This window comes from Phocoena phocoena, chromosome 2 (genome assembly GCF_963924675.1).
Source record: "Phocoena phocoena chromosome 2, mPhoPho1.1, whole genome shotgun sequence".
Taxonomy (NCBI): domain Eukaryota; kingdom Metazoa; phylum Chordata; class Mammalia; order Artiodactyla; family Phocoenidae; genus Phocoena; species Phocoena phocoena.
In genome coordinates, this window is record NC_089220.1 from 52,565,902 (window position 1) to 52,586,750 (window position 20,849).

The 20,849-nt window shown below is 36.1% G+C and overlaps 1 protein-coding gene across 1 annotated transcript in view; it reads left to right on the top strand.

The window, feature by feature from the left end:
* Positions 1 to 20,849, top strand: part of MDGA2 (MAM domain containing glycosylphosphatidylinositol anchor 2) — an 841,090-nt gene that overhangs the window by 515,009 nt on the left and 305,232 nt on the right. Inside the window, exon 6 of the mRNA XM_065871677.1 lies at positions 15,263 to 15,459. Coding sequence (XP_065727749.1) covers positions 15,263 to 15,459 — 197 coding nt within the window. The remainder of the gene's footprint in view (positions 1 to 15,262; positions 15,460 to 20,849) is intronic.

The window sequence follows — 20,849 nt, forward strand, 5'->3', positions numbered from 1 at the left end:
GAACACCTACTGAAACACTGGCAGAAGACCTCAAACTTCCCAAAAGAGTTTTGGTAATCCAGCCAGGTATCAGGCCTGTGCCTCTGAGGTGGGAGAGGTGAGTTCAGGACATTGGTCCAACAGAGACCTCCCAGCTCCACGTAATATCAAACGGCGAAATCTCTCCCAGAGATCTCCATCTCAATGCTAAGACGCAGCTCCACTCAACGACCAGCAAGCTACAATGCTGGACACCCTAGGCCAAACAACTGGCAAGACAGGAACACAAACCCAGCAATTAGCAGAGAGCCTACTTAAAATAGGTCACAGACACCCCAAAACACACCACCAGAGGTGGTCCTGCCCACCAGAAAGAGAAGATCCAGCCTCATCCACCAGAACACAGGCACTAGTCTCCTCCACCAGGAAGCCTGTACAACCCACTGAACCAACATTAGCCACTGGGGGAGACACCAGAAACAATGGGAACTACGAACCTGCAGCCTGCAAAAAAGGAGACCCAAACACAGTAAGTTAAGCAAAATGAGAAAACAGAGAAATACACAGCACATGAAGTAGCAAGGTAAAAACCAACCAGACCAAACAAATGAAGAGGAAATAGGCAGTCTAGCTGAAAAATGAATTCACACTAATGATAGTAAAGAGGATCCAAAATCTTGGAAATAGAATGGAGAAAATACAAGAAACGTTTAACAAGCACCTAGAAGAACTAAAGAGCAAACAAACTGATAAACAACAAAATAAATGAAATTATACATTCTCTAGAAGGAATCAATAGCAAAATAACAGGGGCAGAAATACAGATAAGTGACCTGGAAGATGAAATAGTGGAAATAACTAACACAGAGCGGAATAAAGAAAAAAGAATGAAAAGAATTGAGGACAGTCTCAGAAATCTTGGGAAAACATTAAATGCACCAACATTCGAATTATAGGGCTCCTAGAAGAAGAAGAGAAAAAGAAAGGGACTGAGAAAACATTTGAAGAGATTATAGTTGAAAACTTCCCTAATATGGGAAAGGAAATAGTCAAATCCAAGAACTGCAGAGAGTCCCATACAGGATAATTCCAAGTAGAAACACGCCAAGACACATATTAATCAAACTATCAAAAATTAAATACAAAGAAATATATTAAAAGCAGCAAGGGAAAACCAACAAATAACATACGAGGGAATTCCCGTAAGGTGAACAGCTGAAACTTTGCAAGGCAGAACAGAGTGGCAACACATATTTAAAGTGATGAAAAGGAAAAACCTACAACCAAGATTGCTCTACCCAGCAAGGATCTCATTGACATTCGACGGAGAAGTTAAAACCTTTACAGACAAGCAAAATCTAAGAGAATTCAGCACCACCAAACCATCTTTACAACAAATGCTAAATGAACTTCTCTAGCCAGGAAACACAAGAGAAGGAAAAGACCTACAATAACAAACCCAACACAATTTAAAAAATGGTAATAAGAACATACATATCAATAACTACCTTAAATGTAAATGGATTAAATGCTCCAACCAAAGACATAGACTGGCTCTATGGGTACAAAAACAAGACTCATATATATGCTGTATACAAGAGACCCACTTCACACCTAGGGACACATACAGACTAAAAGTGAGGGGATGGAAAAAGATATTCCATGCAAATAGAAATCAAAAGAAAGCTGGAGTAGCAATTCTCATATCAGACAAAATAGACTTTAAAATAAAGACTATTACAAGAGACAAAGAAGGACACTACATAATGATCAAGGGATCAATGCAAGAAGAAGATATAACAATTGTAAGTATTTATGCACCCAACATAGGAGCACCTCAATACATAAGGCAGATGCTAGCAGCCATAAAAGGGGAAATTGACAGTAACACAATCATAGTAGGAGACTTTAACACCCCACTTTCACTAATGCACAGATCATCCAAAATGAAAATAAATAAGGAAACAGAAGCTTTAAATGATACATTAAACAATATGCACTTAATCGATATTTATAGGACATTCCATCCAAAAACAACAGAATACACTTTCTTCTCAAGTGTTCATGGAACATTCTCCAGGGTAGATCATATCTTGGGTCACAAATCAAGCCCTGGTAAACTTAAGAAAATTGAAATCGTATCAAGTATCTTTTCCGACCACAACACTATGAGAGTAGATATCAATTACAAAAAAAAAATCTGTAAAAAATACAAATACATGGAGACTAAACAATACACTACTTAATAACCAAGAGATCACTGAAGAAATCAAAGAGAAATCAAAAAATACCTAGAAACAAATGACAATGAAAAAACGACAACCCAAAACCTATGGGATGCAGCAGAAGCAGTTCTAAGAGGGAAGTTTATAGCAATACAATCCTACCTCAAGAAACAAGAAACATCTCAAACAACCTAACCTGACACCTAAAGCAATTAGAGAACGAAGAATAAAAAACCCCTAGATTTAGCAGAAGGAAAGAAATCATGAAGATCAGATCAGAAATAAACGAAACAGAAATGAAGGAAACAGGAGAAAAGATGAATAAAACTAAAAACTGTTCCTTGAGAAGATAAATAAAATGGATAAACCATTAGCCTGACTCATCAAGAAAAAAAGGGAGAAGAATCAAATCAATAGAATTAGAAATGAAAAAGGAGAAGTAACAACTGACACTGCAGAAATTCAAAGGATCATGAGAGATTGCTATAAGTAACTATAAGCAAATAAAATGGACAACCTGGAAGAAACTGACACATTCTTAGAAAACCACAACTTCCCAGACTGAACAAGGAAGAAATAGAAAATATAAACAGACCAGTCGCAAGCACTGAAATTGAGACTGTGATTAAAAATCTTCCAACAAACAAAAAGCCCAGGACCAGATGGCTTCACAGGCGAATTCTATCAAACATTTAGAGAAGAGCTAACAACTGTCCTTCTCAAACTCTTCCGAAATATAACAGAGGGTGGAACACTCCCAAACTCATTCTACGAGGCCACCATCACCCTGATACCAAAACCAGACAAAGATGTTACAAAGAAAGAAAACTACAGGCCAATATCACTGATGAACTTAGTTAGATGCAAAAATCCTCAACAAAATACTAGCAAGCAGAATCCAACAGCACATTAAAAGTATCATACACCATGATCAAGTGGGCTTTATCCCAGGAATGCAAGGATTCTTCAATACAGGAAAATAAATCTATGTGATACACCATATTAAAAAACTGAAGGTTAAAAAGCATATGATCATCTCAATAGATGCAGAAAAAGCTTTTGACAAAATCCAACACTGCTTTATGATAAAAACCCTCCAGAAAGTAGGCATAGAGAGGACTTTCCTCAACATAATAAAGGCCGTATATGACAAACCCACAGCCAACATCGTCCTCAATGGTGAAAAACTGAAACCACTTCCACTACAATAAGGAACAAGACAAGGTTGCCGACTATCCCCACTGTTATTCAACATTGTTTTGGAAGTTTTAGCCACAGCAATCAGAGAAGAAAAAGAAATAAAAGGAATCCAAATCGGAATAGAAGAAGTAAAGCTGTCACTGTTTGCAGATGACATGATACTATATATAGAGAATTCTAAAGACGCTACCAGAAAAATACTAGAGCTAATCAATGAATTTGGTAAAGTAGCAGGATACAAAATTAATGCACAGAAATCTCTTGCATTCCTATACACTAATGACGAACAATTGGAAAGAGAAATTAATGAAACACTCCCATTTACCATTGCAATAAAAAGAATAAAATATCTAGGAATAAACCTACCTAAGGAGACAAAAGACCTGTATACAGAAAATTATAAGACACTGATGAAAGAAATTAAAGATGATACCAACAGATGGAGAGATATACCATGTTCTTGGATTGGAAGAATCAACATTGTGAAAAATGACTATACTACCCAAAGCAATCTACAGATTCAGTGCAATCCCTATCAAACTACTAATGGCATTTTTCTCAGAACTGGAACAAACAATTTCACAATTTGTATGGAAACTCAAAAGACCCCAAATAACCAAAGCAATCTTGAGAAAGAAAAGCAGAGCTGGAGGAATTATGCTCCCTGACTTCACACTCTGCTACAAAGCTACAGTAATGAAGACAGTATGGTACTGGCACAAAAACAGAAATATATATCAATGGAACAGGATAGAAAGCCCGGAGATAAACCTACACAAATATAATCACCTTCTCATTGATAAAGGAGGCAAGAATATACAATGGAGAAATGGCAGCCTCTTCAATAAGTGGTGCTGGGAAAACTGCACACCTACATGTAAAAGAATGAATTAGAACACTCCCTAACACCATACACAAAAATAAACTCAAAATAGATTAAAGACCTAAATATAAGACCAGGCACTATAAAAGTCTGAGAAGAAAACATAGGCAGAACACTCTATGACATAAATCACAGTAAGATCCTTTTTGACCCACCTCCTAGAGAAATGGAAATAAAAACAAAAATAAACAAATGGGACCTAATGAAACTTAAAAGCTTTTTTACAGGAAAGGAAACCATAAACAAGATGAGAAGACAACCCTCAAAATGGGAGAAAATATGTGCAAATTAAGCAACTGATGAAGGATTAATCTCCAAAATTTACAAGCAGCTCATGCAGCTCAATATCAGAAAAACAAATGACCCAGTCCAAAAATGGACAGAAGACCTAAATAGACATTTTTCTAACAAGATATACAGATATCCAACAAATACATTAAAGAATGTTCAACATCACTAATCATTAGAGAAATGCAAATCAAAACTACAATGAGGTATCACCTCACACCAGTCAGAATGGCCATCATCAAAAAAATCTCCAAACAGTAAATGCTGGAGAGGGTGTGGAGAAAAGTGAACCCTCTTGCACTGTTGGTGGGAATGTATATTGATACAGCCACTATGGAGAACAGAACGGAGCTTCCTTACAAAACTAAAAATATGGCTTCCCTGGTGGCGCTGTGGTTGAGTCTGCCTGCCGACGCAGGGGACACAGGTTCGTGCCCCGGTTTGGGAAGATCCCTCATGCCACAGAGTGGCTAGGCCATTGAGCCATGGCCACTGAGTCTGCGCGTCCGGAACTTGTGCTCCACAATGGGAGAGGCCACAACAGTGAGAGGCCCGCGTACTGCAAAAAAAAAAAAAAAAAACTAAAATTAGAACTACCATACAACCCAGTAATCCCACTACTGGGTGTATACCCTGAGAAAACCATAATTCAAAAAAAGTCATTCATTTACTACAATGTACATTGCAGCTCTCTCTACAATAGCCAGGACATGGAAGCAGCCTAGGTGTCCATTGACAGGTGAATGGATAAACAAGATGTGGCACATATATACAATGGAATATTACTCAGCCATAAAAAGAAACAAAATTGAGTTATTTATAGTGAGGTGGATGGACCTAGAGTCTGTCATACAGAGTGAAGTAAGTCAGAAAGAGAAAAACAAATACTGTATGCTAACTCATATATATGGAATCTAAAAAAAAAAAAAGTTATGAAGAACCTAGGGGCAGGACAGGAATAAAGACACAGATGTAGAGAATGGACTTGAGGACACGGAGAGGGGGAAGGGTAAGCTGGGGCAAAGTGAGAGAGTGGCATGGACATATATACTACCAAATGTAAAATAGATAGCCAGTGGGAAGCAGCCACATAGCACAGGGATATCATCTCAGTGCTTTGTGACCACCTAGAGGGATGGGATGTGGAGGGTGGGAGGCAGATGCAAGAGGGAGCAGATATGGGGATATATGTATATACATAGCTGATTCACTTTGTTATAAAGCAGAAACTAACACACCATTGTAAAGCAATTGTACTTCCATAAAGATGTTAAAAAAAATTGGCTAGTTCAAGCATCTGCTATTCTCCTAGAGCTCCCTATTATTTTATTTTTTTCCTTATAAACTCCTTGGTCTTCCCTATTTGGATTTAAATATGTATCTCAAGTTAGAGGAAAAGAAAACAGTGAAAACAAAGCAAGACTCCTATGATCACATGTTGTCCTCCAGCTACTTCCCTAACTCTTTCTTGTCAGAACCAAGTCTCTTGAAAAGATTATATCCATTCATTATTCCGTGTTTTCATCTTTTACCTCTTAAGGTGCAGAAAAATGACTACTGTTTCCATGACTCCACTGGCACAGCTCTGATGAAGCTCACCAGTAACATATTTCTTGCCAAATGTAAAGTCCTTTTCCAGTTCTGTTTTTACCTTGATTTCTTTTCACCATTTATTCTGCTCTCCAACCCCTCCAAGGGCATGGAATTACTTTTAAAATTCATTTTGTTTCCCACTAATTTGTTTTGTCTCCACTTCTCTCATCACTTTTCCCTCAGTCTTTTTCAGGTATTTCCCTTCTTTTTTGCCTCCACTTGATGTTGACCAGGGCTCTCTCCTTGGTCCTTTCCTCTTTTCATTCTGCATTCCTCTTGAGTGGTTTCATTCCCTCAGATACTCATGTCTCCTGATCCACATCTATAGCCCAGACTTCTCATTCTGGCTCCAGCTTATAAATATTGTGATTAAGAGAGCAACAGGTGCTTGACATTGAGCACGGTCCAAATAAAAATAACTCCTTTCCCTTTCACATTTTCCTTCGCCCACTCCCATGGCCAGGTATAGGTCTCACTCTACATTTCCTATTTCAGTTAGTGCATTGTCTACCTGACTGCCAAACCAGGTCCTTCCTAAACTCCCACCTTTTCCTCAGCCCTATATCTAATCAGTTACCCAGTTCAGTTCATGTAAGTTTCTAGGGTTAAGAAAGGTAGCTTACATCATTTTATATATATAAATGACTTTAATTTGTCAGTTTATGGCATATTTAATCAACCAAAGAAAAAGTTTACAGAAAATTATTTCAGTTAGAAAGGGGTAGGTAGCTATTGCATTTATGGGGAAAAAATGAATTTTCCTTAGTCTTATTATTGTAGTATGTATAGATAGCCTTGTTGAAAATTGACATTGAACATATTAGTTACAGATTAATCTTCCTTTATATTAATTTATTAGATCATTATTGACTACTTTTGCCCTTTATGTCAGGTTCTAGGAATACAACAAGCCTAAGGTATAGATCTTATCCACGTAGGGGTATATTTTATAGAAAATCATTTTAGTTTCGTTATTTAAAAATATATAAAGCAGATATTCAGGTATCAAATAATATATTCAATGATTTACATTATCGTATAAATAGGAGTTTTGGCCTCCATTAAATGATAAAAATCAGTCTCTGTTTCAAATAACATTTTGCATTTGCCAATGAATATCATCTCTAGGTGTTTGAATTTTACATACTTAGCCTATAAAACTGAAAGAAATTTATTTTAAAAGAAGAAATAAATGCAGATAAAATGTCAGCAATAACATAAAATATCCCAGTGTTGTTTTGTAATAGTATCTAAGCCACTTAGTGTGAAAATTGATGATTGAATAAATATAGGAAATTATCTTATGGTCCCTGAACTGTAAATAAAGACTTAAGAAAATTAGAAATGAACTTCAAAGCCCTCAGGTGGAACAGCATAGCAAGTATTCTGTCTATATCCTGGGAGTTTTGGAAGATGTTGACTCTCAAGTGAATCCCTCTCATGAAATTACCTTCAGCTGGAAGGAGGCGCCTAACCCAAGTTCAAGCGGCCTCCTCACCAGGCCTAATCTAGTGACTAATCATTGTCTTTCGTAGGACAACTCTGAAAGACGATCTCCACTCTAGAGCTCCTTCTGGATCACATGGAGACTTTGTAGTGATGCATTACAGTTTAATTCCCCTCACTACCTAATCCTGCCTCCTTTTTTCTTTTTTTTTGTTTGCACACCATCACGAGAATTGATCCTGCGAGCACTCCCCAGTAAATTTCCTGAATGCATCTCTTCATGAGAGAATCATATTTTCAAGGAAACATTCTAGATGGTCTGAGGAAGTAGAGTCTAAAATAGAATGTTAGATCACCCATCAGTGCACTAACTGGCTGGCAATGAGGACCCCATTGCTGGTGGTAGGTGGACTATGGATAGTCCTTGAATGCTATAGTGGTAAAATTGTTAAAACCTTCACAGATGGTGAACAAGGATAGGTACCAATGGAAGGTAACACTCTGTGAATTCAATATGTCAGGCTTTTGAGGAATTCAGTGGAAAGTAATAATTATAAGAACAATGGAATCAGTTTCTGCTGAGTGCTACTTATACAGTGTAGAGAAAGAATAAAAGACTGAGTGTGATTAATCATGAGTTTAAGGTGATGTGTGAGGATAAGAAAGCCTCTGTAGCAGAATATAAAGAAAGTCTTATCTTCTTTAGCCAGAGGTTATAAAAGCTGATAATAAGGCTTAGAATTTATTTAAAAGTATAGCAGAGTTCCAGAGACTCTTGAATCCTCAGTCCCAGCGTATCAGCCAAGCCAAGATCTGAACCCCAGCTAGGAACAAGTAGAACCCTGACTTGGGGAGGTGGGGTATATCTGGGTTTGTGATCTTAAAAACCTTGAAAACCTATATATTCCTAAACCTTCTGGGCCTACAGAAGTGGACCATTTCTTCCAATTAGGGGCTATCACTTCTATCTTTCTTAAATATGATGCAGAATCTTCTTCCTTTTGTGGTAGTACATACCCCTCTTAAGATATACCCTCACCTCCATTCCTTGCCACCAGATTAGTATATAGGGTCAATAGATGACATGATTTGACCGTAGAAATGCTTTGTCTCTAAGGGAGCAAATATCCTATGCTGTGCTTCAAATGAGCTACACGCCCTAGCCAATATTTATGGGTAGGAGTCAGGAGAGTATGTAGGGAGTAGGATCCTGAGGCTGCTGGACCAAGTGGGATTGACAATAAGATTGAGTAAGATTGGAGATGAAGGAGGTAAAGAATAAGAGTTTAGGGGCTTCTCTGGTGGCGCAGTGGTTGAGAGTCCGCCTGCTGATGCAGGGGACATGGGTTCGTGCCCCGGTCCAGGAAGATCCCACATGGCGCGGAGCGGCTAGGCCTGTCAGCCATGACCGCTGGGCCTGCGCGTCCGGAGCCTGTGCTCCGCAACAGGAGAGGCCATGGCAGTGAGAGGCCCGCGTACCGCAAAAACAAAACAAAAAAAAGAATAAGAGTTTATTGATATGGGAGCATTCTCCCATGATGTACGATCCAGACCCTGGCCAGGATAGCAGGACATAGTTGCTGCTGTTAGGATGGTTCTTAGAAGCTTGAGGAAAGCAGTGGTCCCCATAAAAAGAAGTATACATGCCACAACTGCTGTGCAGATAGTAGAAAAAGGGATCAAAAGGCTCAGATATGTAAGCATGCTAGAGTGAATTTACCAGTTAGAGCCACAAAAGTCATCAACTCGGTATATTCTGTGTAAAGGCTTAGAAGACACCACATTTATTAAAGCAATAGGAATGTGCTGACAACTGAGATACAGGCATTATTGATTCTCAGAGGTGACTGTTCTTTGTAGGCAAATGTTCATAGCAGGAAATGCTATTACAGAATTGGTCTTCCTGATAACGATGGGATGGTAGGATCTCAGAGTAATAGAGGCTAGGTGGCAGTACGTAGTTGTCACAAGCAAGATGGACACAGCTCTCTTAATGAGCAGCTAGTTCAAATGTATCCAGTGCTCTAGACTCACAGAGAGCTATGGAGATGGTTAATAGAACACAGTATCCCTTGAGGCAAAATAAAAGGATAGTCAACAAGTGTATTGCCCCATATACACAATTAAAGAAATCATGGCATAGATGATCTTATTTGCAAAGCAGAAATAGAGACACAGACATAGAGAACAAACGTATGGACACCAAGGGGGGAAAGGGAGTGGGGTGGGATGAACTGGGAGATTGGGACTGACATATATACACTATTGATACTATGTATAAAATAGATAACTAATGAGAACCTACTGTATAGCTTAGGGAACTCTACTCAATGCTCTGTGGTGACCTAAATGGGAAGGAAATCCAAAAAAAGGGGATATATGTATACGTACAGCTGACTCACTTTGCTGTACAGTAGAAACTAACACAACATTGTAAAGCAACTACAATAAAAAATAATTAATTAAAAAAAAAGAAATCAGATGGATGATCAGGAGGCTGAATATGGTCATATAATAAAAAGTCAGGACTCCTTGTTAAATTGTTGAGCCTGGTAATTTTCAGACCACATGGCCTGAAGTGCCAATCATGCATTGGGTTTTGTCATATCTACCAACACTCTGTCATAAAATAGGGCAGACCTATCAGGAGTCCATCATAAGATGGAAGTGGTACATCTAAGATGAGGCATGACCAGGGCCAAAGCACCTAAGTAAAATGTACAAGCAAGTGCCCAGACCCCTAGGCATCTATCAGTGTTTTACCAGCGTCTCTATCTGAGTTCATACCTGGCCACATAGAGGGTCTCTTTTGAGCTAATGGTGGAGAAAAAAGGCTAAGCTGCTTTAATAATGAGTCAGCCCAGTGCATATATGCAAGCCCAAAATTGGACTGCTGCTTCACTAAAACCCCACTCTGTGATGTCCTTGATAGACAGGAATAAGGGGAAAATCTTCCCAGTGAACAGAACTTTGACTTGGGTGGTATACCTGGCCAACCACTTTGTGTGGAAAGGGGAGATCTGTTCAAGTATTTGGATGGACCTATGGGCGTGGCATGAAGTGTGATAATATTTGTATTGCATGTTAATGAGCACCAATAAGTATCTACCACAGAAGCAGCACAAAACATGAAATAGACAGAGTAATGCAGACAGTTGATATCAACCAACTTCTGTCACTGACCACCCATAGCTGGGATAACAGGCTCGTGAAAAGAATAGCTATAATGGTAGGGATAGAGGCTATGCATAAGTTTGAAATATGGGTTATATTCATGAAGGTTAGTCTGTGTACTGCCACTACTGAATATCTAACCTGGCGGCAACAGACACCAACAGTTGCCTCTTTATAAAGCATTATCCTTCAAGAATACCAACCAGTCCCTTGGTAGCAAGTTAATCATATTAGAACTTTTTTACCCTGAAAGTGACAGTGCATCATTTTGATTAAATTTGACATGTATTCTGAATATGGACTTTTCTGCTGACCTCAGCTAGCATCAGCCCTATACAAAGGCTTTTAGAGTGTTTTATTCTTAATACATGATCCTACCTAATCACTCATGGGACCAGAAGCATATTTTATAGCAGTGAAGATAGAGCAGTGGGAGCATTGCCATGGTAATCTCTAGTCATATCATATTCTATACCACCTAAAAAAATTAACTTACTAGAGTGATAGAATGGCCTTTGGAGGAGGCAACTGAGTCTTGGAGAGATAATATCCAGTGAGGAGGGAGTGCCATCTTCTGTGATGCAGGATACATCCTAAATCAATGACCATTATTGTATGATGCTTTTGTTCTTTTCTTTCCTTCTTTCTTTTCCTTTTTCTTTCTTTCTTCTTTTCTTTTCTTTTTTTTTGGAGAATACATAGGTTCAAGAATCAAGTAGAGACCCTACTTACTACCATCACATTCAGTGATCCACTTGGGGAATCTGTATTTCCCTCCCTACAACTCAGGTCTCTCTGCCCGTTTAGAAGTTCTAGTTCTCAGAAAGGGAAAAGCTTTTATTAAGTGACACAGCAAGAGTCCCATTAATCTTCAAGACATGGTTGCTACTCTGTTACCTTAGGCTTCCTGTGTCAGAAAATAGCAGAAAAGAGGAGTCACCATCCTAGCAGGAGTAACTGGCCCATATAGTCAGCTCGAAGGTAGGATTGTCATTACATAGTGAGGCAGCAAGAATATATTCCATACCCAGTTGATCCACTGAGTCATTTCTTGCTATTCTGTTGTCCAGTTTTGGTGGTAAACAGACAAATGCATCAGTAATAGCTTGAGAAGAGCACGGTTACCAGGGGCTCAAAATCCTCCGTGACAAAGATCTGGTAGCCTCACTAGGTAAGCTACTTATACCAAAAGATGTACTAGCCCAGGATGAGAGCAATCTAGAATGGTAATAGTAGAAGGAGATGATAACTATCATCCCACCACAGTTTCTTTTAAAAGATTTCCTAGGAAAGGTGACTACCCAAAATCCTGGAATAGCTTTTCTGAGATAGAGTGAATTTTCATACCTCACAGGTGGATCTGAGTGGATGCTGTAATACACCCCCAGATCCCTTCCTCAGGGCTGAAGCACTTATTCCTCCAGCCACTGAAACTTTTAGCAGCTGATGGCTATCAGCTAATTCCTTCTCTAGAAATTGCCATAAGCCAAAGAGAGCTGCCCCTCCCAAGGTCAAGGCCCCTGGTGGGGAGCAGCACACTTGCCAGGACTGGTTGATGGGAGAGAGGGTTGTAGTATAAAGGCTTAGCTTCCTTGTCTTAAGGCAGTACAGCTCTGAGGGGACCTCAGGACTCCAAAACTTCTCTAGAGTTAGAGACCTCAGTTGCAACTGCGCTGTAGTTCAGCTGTCCTCCTTAACAAATCTATTTCCTTCACTCCCCCACGAGTCTTGAAGGTACTTTCCAATACACTTCCTGCACACATCTGTCTTACAGCCTCTTTTCCGAGAAACCTGACCTAAGGCATATATTCAGTAATGTATAGAGTATACATTAAACATATCTTTTAAATGATATATTTCTATATATCACTTAAACTGTATGTCATGTATGTATATATGTATGTGTACATACACACACAAACATATAATCTCATTTAAAATATATTTTTTAGCCATGCCATTATTTGACTTGTCTAAAAGAAGTCTTGTTTTTGGCTTGCTGGTTTTTTTGTTTCACTTTTAAATGTGTTTTTAATCTTTTAAAATAGTAATAAAAAGACAGAAATATTTTATGCTGTACAGAAAGGTAACCACTAATGGCATATTTGTTTTTAAGTGTGAAAAAAAATCATTTGGGAGTTTTATGAAATGGAAATTCCAAAACATGGGTGAGTCTAACAGATAATTCTGCCAATACAATGTTCAGTAAGCCATTGTCACAGGATTAGATCCTCAGAAGGCCAGTGACCCGAAACTCATCTAAGTCAGGGAAGAGCTTGTATAAAGGATTGTTTGGGTTTGGTCTATTCCTGACTGCGCCTACACCACCACCTAACATGAAAAGAGCTAGGGATACATCAATAAATGGGATTGAAAAATACCATATTAATAACTATTTGAAACCCAAAGAATGTCACCATTGTTACAATGTTTCCCATCCAAATCTGTTTTCTTCTGAAAGTTTCTGGCTTGAGAATTTTGTTTTTACAATATAACACAGCTCATATTTCTAAAAAGGAAACTGTGACTAAAAGAAATTATGTTTTGAACAAGAGAAAATAAGTTGTTTATTTTCTCAGTACCTTTTTTTCAAGCCACTAAGACGGAGTTCAGCTAATCAATCTCCTGTAGGATTTGATTTATATATAAAAGCCTAATCATCAAATAAGAGACTATTTGATGGATTTTAAAGACCTTTAAACATTTCATGGTAATAATGCTGGTATCCCTAAGTACTCCAACTTATTAAAACCAGGCATATATCCCTGCACAGCTAATAGAATGAATTTAAACTGAAAGTTCCTACAACTTTACCAAAAAAGCAGCAGTTGTTCTGTAAATTGTCACTACTAAAATTAGAGGCCATTGAGATAGCTGTGAAAAGATTCTAATGTTGGGGGAAAAAAAAAACTCAGAATGTTGCAAAGCTAGACATCTAAGTAGGACTGTCAAGCAATTCACATTGGAAAAAAGCTTTTTTTAAAACTGGGGAAATTTGGGATTCTGTTCTTTACTTTGATTCCTTAGGGAAGCTATTACTTCACTAATTTAGTTGCCTTTTTATTATTTTAACACATCTTTATAAAATATTTATTTGTATTTATTTTTTTATTGAGGTATAATTGACATAACAGTATATTCGTTTTAGGTATACAACATAATGATTCAATGCTTGTAAACATTGCAAAATGATCGCCATAATAACTCAAGTTGCCATCAGTCACCATACAAACTTACAAATTTGTTTTTCTTGTAATAAGAACTTTTAAGATTTACTCTCTTAGAAAGTTTCAAATACACAAAACAGTTGTTTTAAAGCAAGTATGCTCCTTAATTTCTTTTTCTCTTAAGAGAAGAACCTGGGATATGGTACATAGGGGTTGGCAATCTATGGCAGACAATGTATGGCCCATGAGCCAAATCTGGCTGGGGCACCTGCATTTGTAAATAAAGTTTAATTGGAACTCAGCAACCCTCATCTTTTATTCATTTACCTATTGTCTTTGGATGCTTTCACACTACAATGGTAGAGTTGAGTAGTTGAGACAAAGACTGTGTGAACCACAAAGCCCAAGATATTCATGAATTGTTTCTTTCCAGAAAATGTTTGTTAAACCCTGTAGTAAATATCCCTTCTTTAGAATGTATGTAAAATGGCAAAAATTTAGTTCCAATATTCAATAATAGAAATATTAATGCCTTTTAATAGTACCTTCTGTTAGCACATTTTTAACTAGCAAATATGATCTGGGATATAAAGTATGAGATGAAAGAAAAATTTAACCCAGTACAAGATCATATTTTCTTACTACAAAGATTATAATAATTTGTAAACATAAGTTATTTTAAAAATACATGTTATAAATCATTGGAAAAAGAAGTATGTTAAAGTTAAGAGCTAGTTGAGCTACTTGATTTTTTTTTCTATGACTGGTTCTTCGTTTTGGCTAACCTCTTAAGTTTTCTGATCTCTCTCATGGACCTCTGTTTTATGTGGCTGTTGATGATGTGTTGGAAATATGTAGTCATTTGTACTATTTCAGCAAATAGAGATCTTAAGAAGTAACTATTATTTGGCTTTACCTTCTATCACTGGAAATTTCTCTGCAAATGAGTTCAATAAACTCAATGAAAAAGAGTCTAGTTAAAAATAATACATTCAGGGGGTTCCCTGGTGGCGCAGTGGTTGAGAGTCCACCTGCCGATGCAGGGGACACGGGTTCGTGCCCCGGTCGGGGAAGATCCCACATGCCGCGGAGCGACTGGGCCCGTGAGCCATGGCCGCTGAGCCTGCACGTCCGGAGCCTGTGTTCCGCAACGGGAGAGGCCACAACAGTGAGAGGCCCGCGTATCGCAAAAAAAAATTAAAATAAAATAATACATTCAATTAGGAAAATTCATCTTTGGTTAGGTTTTTTTATGTATAGTACTTTAAAACCCATGTAACTCATAACACTGTTTTTATGTTTTATAGATTTGGATGATCCAGTAGTAACTGTTCATCAAAGTATAGGTGAAGCTAAAGAACAGTTTTACTATGAGAGAACAGTGTTCCTCCGGTGTGTTGCCAATTCCAATCCACCTGTTCGGTACAGCTGGAGACGTGGCCAGGAGGTGTTACTACAAGGATCTGATAAAGGAGTTGAGATTTATGAACCCTTCTTTACCCAGGTAGGAATTGAGGTATAGTATTTCCACCCCACTCTGCTGGATACCTTTCTAATTCAGGCAGCATGCAATACTATATCAATTTGAAAAGATAATTTCTCCCAGTCTGACCTTTGAAAAAATAACATGTGCTTGAAAGATCAGAGGACTCAAATAATGAAGAACAATTTGTTTATTTTTCATGTGGTAGTTAAATTGATAATGTTCACTCTTGAAAACAATTTAATGTATCCTAACATATTTCTTTGTCTATAGGTTTGCCTAGGTTTCACTCTAAAGTACGTAATTATACATTTGCTGCCTGCTTTGTTTTTTTGTGGGAAATATTTCTTAAAGAAGAGATTTTGATTTTCCCATTTGCAATGGTAAATACATTTTAAAAGAATGAAGAAATCTACTTGAAATTTATTTGGTTTTGGTTTTAGGGGAAAAGTCTGTCTAATTTTCCTTGTTCATTTTCAGTTTTGACTTAATTTAAGTATAGAACCATAATTATGTAAAAGCTAAAATATCTGAGTCATTAAAAACATATTTAATAAAAAGAAAATTTGAATTAATTTTATATAGAGTGAATGTAATATGGAACATTCTTCTGTAATGTATTTTTTAAATTTTATTGAAGTATAGTTAATGAATTAATAATTCTTGAGGAGGACATTGAAGTTGTAGGAGTATTTAAATACTGTTATTATAAAGATTTTTTGATGACCAGAAAGGAACACAAACCTAACTAACAAAGAAAAAGTTTTAAATAAGAAAATGTACTTGGAAAAATTTTCAAAATAATTGTGACCATGAATTTTTTAAAAAAAATTATATGGGTAATAAGGTACACAGGAATTTGACTACATTGTTAAAGTTTGGAACATCATATATCCATAACTAGGGACGTATATAACCAAATTTAAAATGTTGTAAATATTCTACTTCAGAATGTTAAAGATTGTTAAAAGTTTCACATCTCAACTCTCTAATAATATAAGATTATCCTGAGTTTGTAAATTTCCCAGCATCCCATATTTTGTCATTAAATACGGCATTAAATAAATATGGCAATTCATTCTTTAATTTTTACTGAAATCCATTTTTTTTTATTTAGCAAAATAACTTAAAAAATTTTTCAACAGTATTTAGTTGCTTGGATGTCTCTAACGTTTAGAAATCCAAATGAATGATCACCTATCATTTATGTGATTCTTTTATTGTCAATTTCTTTTAAAATATAGACATTGTTAAAATTTAGAAAACATAATTTACTGTTTCACATGATGTTTACCATACCAAGGCAATTCTAGACACATATTCACTAGGTACATAATCACTGTAGGCAGTTTCTTACCTGCAGAAGGGTCTTATCACTTATAAATGAACACATGGCCCTTGTCCAAATTGGGGAAAAACTTCTATACTTTCAAAATAATTAAGAATTTGTTTTAAAGTTATTAAATAAGCACAATCAAATTTTTCATTCATTTTGAATTTGTCGCCGTTTCTGTGTTAGCAACTCTTAAAAAATCTGTCTTACAAGAACTCTAAACTAATAGCTTTTGATTCTACCTTTTAAAGGTAACTTTTATTTTCTCTTCCTTCTTTTTCTTCCCCCATTCTTTTGTGAGAAAAATAACTTTTTAATTTGAACATTCCAATTCTGATACTTCCTTTGTTATGAATATTAGCTTATACTATGCTGCATAACACACACTTTTTCTTTTGCTATACTCGAAACTCTGCTGCTTGTACCCTCTGAGTTAATTCTCCTAAAAAGTATTTAAGAAACAAACTTTTCTTGAAATTCTGTGCTCTGGATTCACCTGCTGTAGCTGATAATTGCCAATAACATATAGTTATAGCTTCTATTTAAAAATGTCTTTCCTGCCTTTGGTTACTTGATTATGTTGTTTATCTCTCCTTCTGAAATGGCTATGTATTTGGGGTTTTTTGGGTTTTTTTTGTTTTCTATATTTATTTATTTATTTTTAACTTTTTATTTTATACTGGAGTATAGTTGATTAACAATGTTGTGATAGTTTCAGGTGTGCAAGAAAGTGATTCAGTTATACATATACATGTATCTATTCTTTTTCAAAATCTTTTCCCATTTAGGTTGTTACATAAGATTGAGCAGAGTTCCCATACAGTAGGTCCTTGTTGGTTGTCCGGTTTAAATATAGCAGTGTGTACATGTCAATCCCACACTCCCTAATGGTTATATATTTATATCTGTCCTAAAAGTTATGTAGAAACAATACTTCAAAACTTTTATGTTATATATGTACTTAATTTGTTAACATTAAACATATTTTGTAGGCTGGATTGATAAAACTCTCAAACAGCAGCACATGGAAAGTTTAGTTCTTATAACCACAGAGAATGTTGGATTTCTCACAGACAAAATGTTGTCAGTGGTTTTTCTTCATACCACGTGTGTTGACATACTGAACATGGGCCTGATATACACAAGTCCAACCATATCACATGACTTCTATTATCTCTCCATGGAATATAGCAATAGGTTCCTAACTGGCTGTCATGTTTTATTACAGAAACCTCTAATCATCTGAGTGATCATTTTAAAATGTAAATATTTTTCCTGCTTTAATCTCTCCAGTGGCTTCCCAATGTTTACAATAAATCCAAATACGTTTCGTGACCTACAAGGCCATGTTTGACCTTGCTCTGTCTTGTTCTCTCTTACCTTCTGTACCTTATTCACTGTTTTGGTCACACCCGCCCTAGACATGTCTAGGGTGTGAATGTTCTCAATTCCTCCAAGTAGAATGTTATTTACCAGATAATATGGCAGGGATCTACTTAACACCAAGCACTCATCACCTGAGAAAGGCTTTCCCTGACAGATCTATCTGAGGTAACATCTTTTCCCTTCCACAGTTACTCTTTTCTAATACCCAGTTTTTTGTTGTTGTTGTTTGTTTGTTTTTATTTGTGTTGTTTTTCCCTACAGCACTGAAATTATCAAATTATCTTATTTGTGTATTTGGACATAAACTCAATGATTATAGTGACTTTGTCTTTTCAACAGCTCAAATGGTGCCTGACATATGGAAGATTCTCAATAAATATATTGAGCCAATATTCCCATGGAGATGTCTGGATTTGTAACTAAGGAATAGTTAAAATTATTGGTAACTCCTGAATCACTCTCTGTAGCTCCATTCCTCTTTACCCACTAAAGAAAGCTTAGTGAAATGTGAATGAGAACGATATTATAGTTAAATCAATTTTAAAGTATTTAATTTCCAAACTGTTGATGATTTTCTTGTTATAATTTTTAATTGATTTCTAGTCTAATGTCACTGGGTCAGAAAGCATACTCTCAACAATTTCAGTCTTTAGAAATTGAGACTTGCCTGGTGTACTTGCCTGTGATGTACCTCCATGAATGATCCATGTGCACCCACAAAATGTGCATTCCAAAATTGTTGGGTTTCAGATAGGTCACATTTGTTAATTTTGTTGTTCAGATAGTCTATGTATTTCCTGATTTTTGTGTCTGCTGTCCTTAAAGCTATTGAGAAAAGTTAGTTAATGTCTATGACTATGGCTGTGGATTTGTCCCTTTCTTCTTTATTTTTATCAATTTTTGCTTTATATATTTTGAAGGTGTATTATTAGCACATACAGAATTAGGATTTTTATATCTTCCTAGTGGATTATCTGAGTGTATTATCTTCCTGGTAAGTTATCATTCAGATCCTTCTATACCACTGGCACTGTTTCTTGCCTTAAATCTGCATACCATATTTGCTTTAGATTTAAAATTAACTTTGTTTTGTATCCTTGAAATGCTTCCCAAGATAGATTTTGTTTTGTTTTGTTTTGTTTTGCCTTCGTAATAGCTTTGCCATTTATAATGAGATAGGAATGGTGTTTACTTTTCCTTTTGCTTATCAGGTTAGTGTGTATGTATATGTATTCTTAGGTGTTATTGATTTCTTGGACTAGTTTCCCATCAACTGCCATGTGTACTTTATGAAGAAAAAGCTTTCCATTTTAGCTTTGTTTGTATTGGAGTACTTCAATAATATTTTAATTTATTTTCATAGATCTATCGCCTCTGTGGCTTCATAGTGTAAATAAGATCCAGTTAAAATGGCTGAGATCTGTTTTGTGCAAGATATGGGCAACTCTCTATTAGAGATATAGAGGCTGCTAGGTAAGGCTCCTCCTCTAACTTTGATAAACATGGGTAGAAGTCAAAATAAATAGTGATTATGATACAAAGTGAAAATTATTGTCAAAATAGTGGCACACAATAGCTCTAGGGAGAGAATATTCAGGATGGAAAGCAATAGCATGTGTAATATACAGAAGGAAGACAAAATCTTCAGGGACTGGCCATGTCTCTGGATGGCTGGAATGAGAATTGGTATATGTAGGGAACAGTGGACTGTAAATCTGGGAAGGTATACTGGGACTATATCATTGAAGGATTCAAATGACATATCATAAATCTGCTTATTTTTAATATTAGAAAATTAAATTTCTTTTAAAGGTATTATGTTTTGCTAATCAATAACAATGTCTTATTTTAAATAAAACAGAATTTCAAAGATAATGAGATATATCTACCCCACGTGCACATTCATACTAAGTTAATATCTATATCAATTTGAAGTGAATATTTATTTCACCATCCTGTAGAAATACAAAATCTTTGATTATGCCTTTTTATAGATCATGTTTCCAGAATGAAATTGGTATGTGTTCCTGAGGCTGATATGAATTAAAAAGCATATACGTCTAAGAGGAATAATTATCCTTTTCATACTTCCACTCATTTAATATGGAAGATGTCAGCTAGCATATACTGTTATTTATTTAGAAGTTTATTATAAATTAGTCATTAGAGCTACAAAAAATGGGTGTAAATTGGAATGTTTGTTTTTTTTTTTCTTTTTACCGATATCTGAAAGTAAACATTAAAAGAAAGTTTCAATTCCTTTTCTAAGTAAAATAGAAATACTGCTTCAGGCTATGGGCATTATTTCACTAGACAATGTCACCATTGGTAAGGGCCAATGACTAATGAATAGAATGCCTTCCCTTTATTGATTTTATTTAAAAAGTAGTTTTAAAAATTTAAATACAGGATTTTCAGATAATTTTGTGAATGTTAAAGAAATGTGTACTTAAATTTTACAAACTATATGTACTCTTGCTATTTCTCAAGAACTTTTATAAAGATGTTCATGACATCATCTTGTATATTGTAATTACACCATCTAATTACAAGACTGAACATATTTACATCAATTATGTACTTAGTTATAATTAGGCTAATTAGACTAATTATACAATTAGACAATAATCAACTGAAAATTCCTTTTTACAAATCATGGAAATTCACATGAAAAAAGACTTCCAATATCACA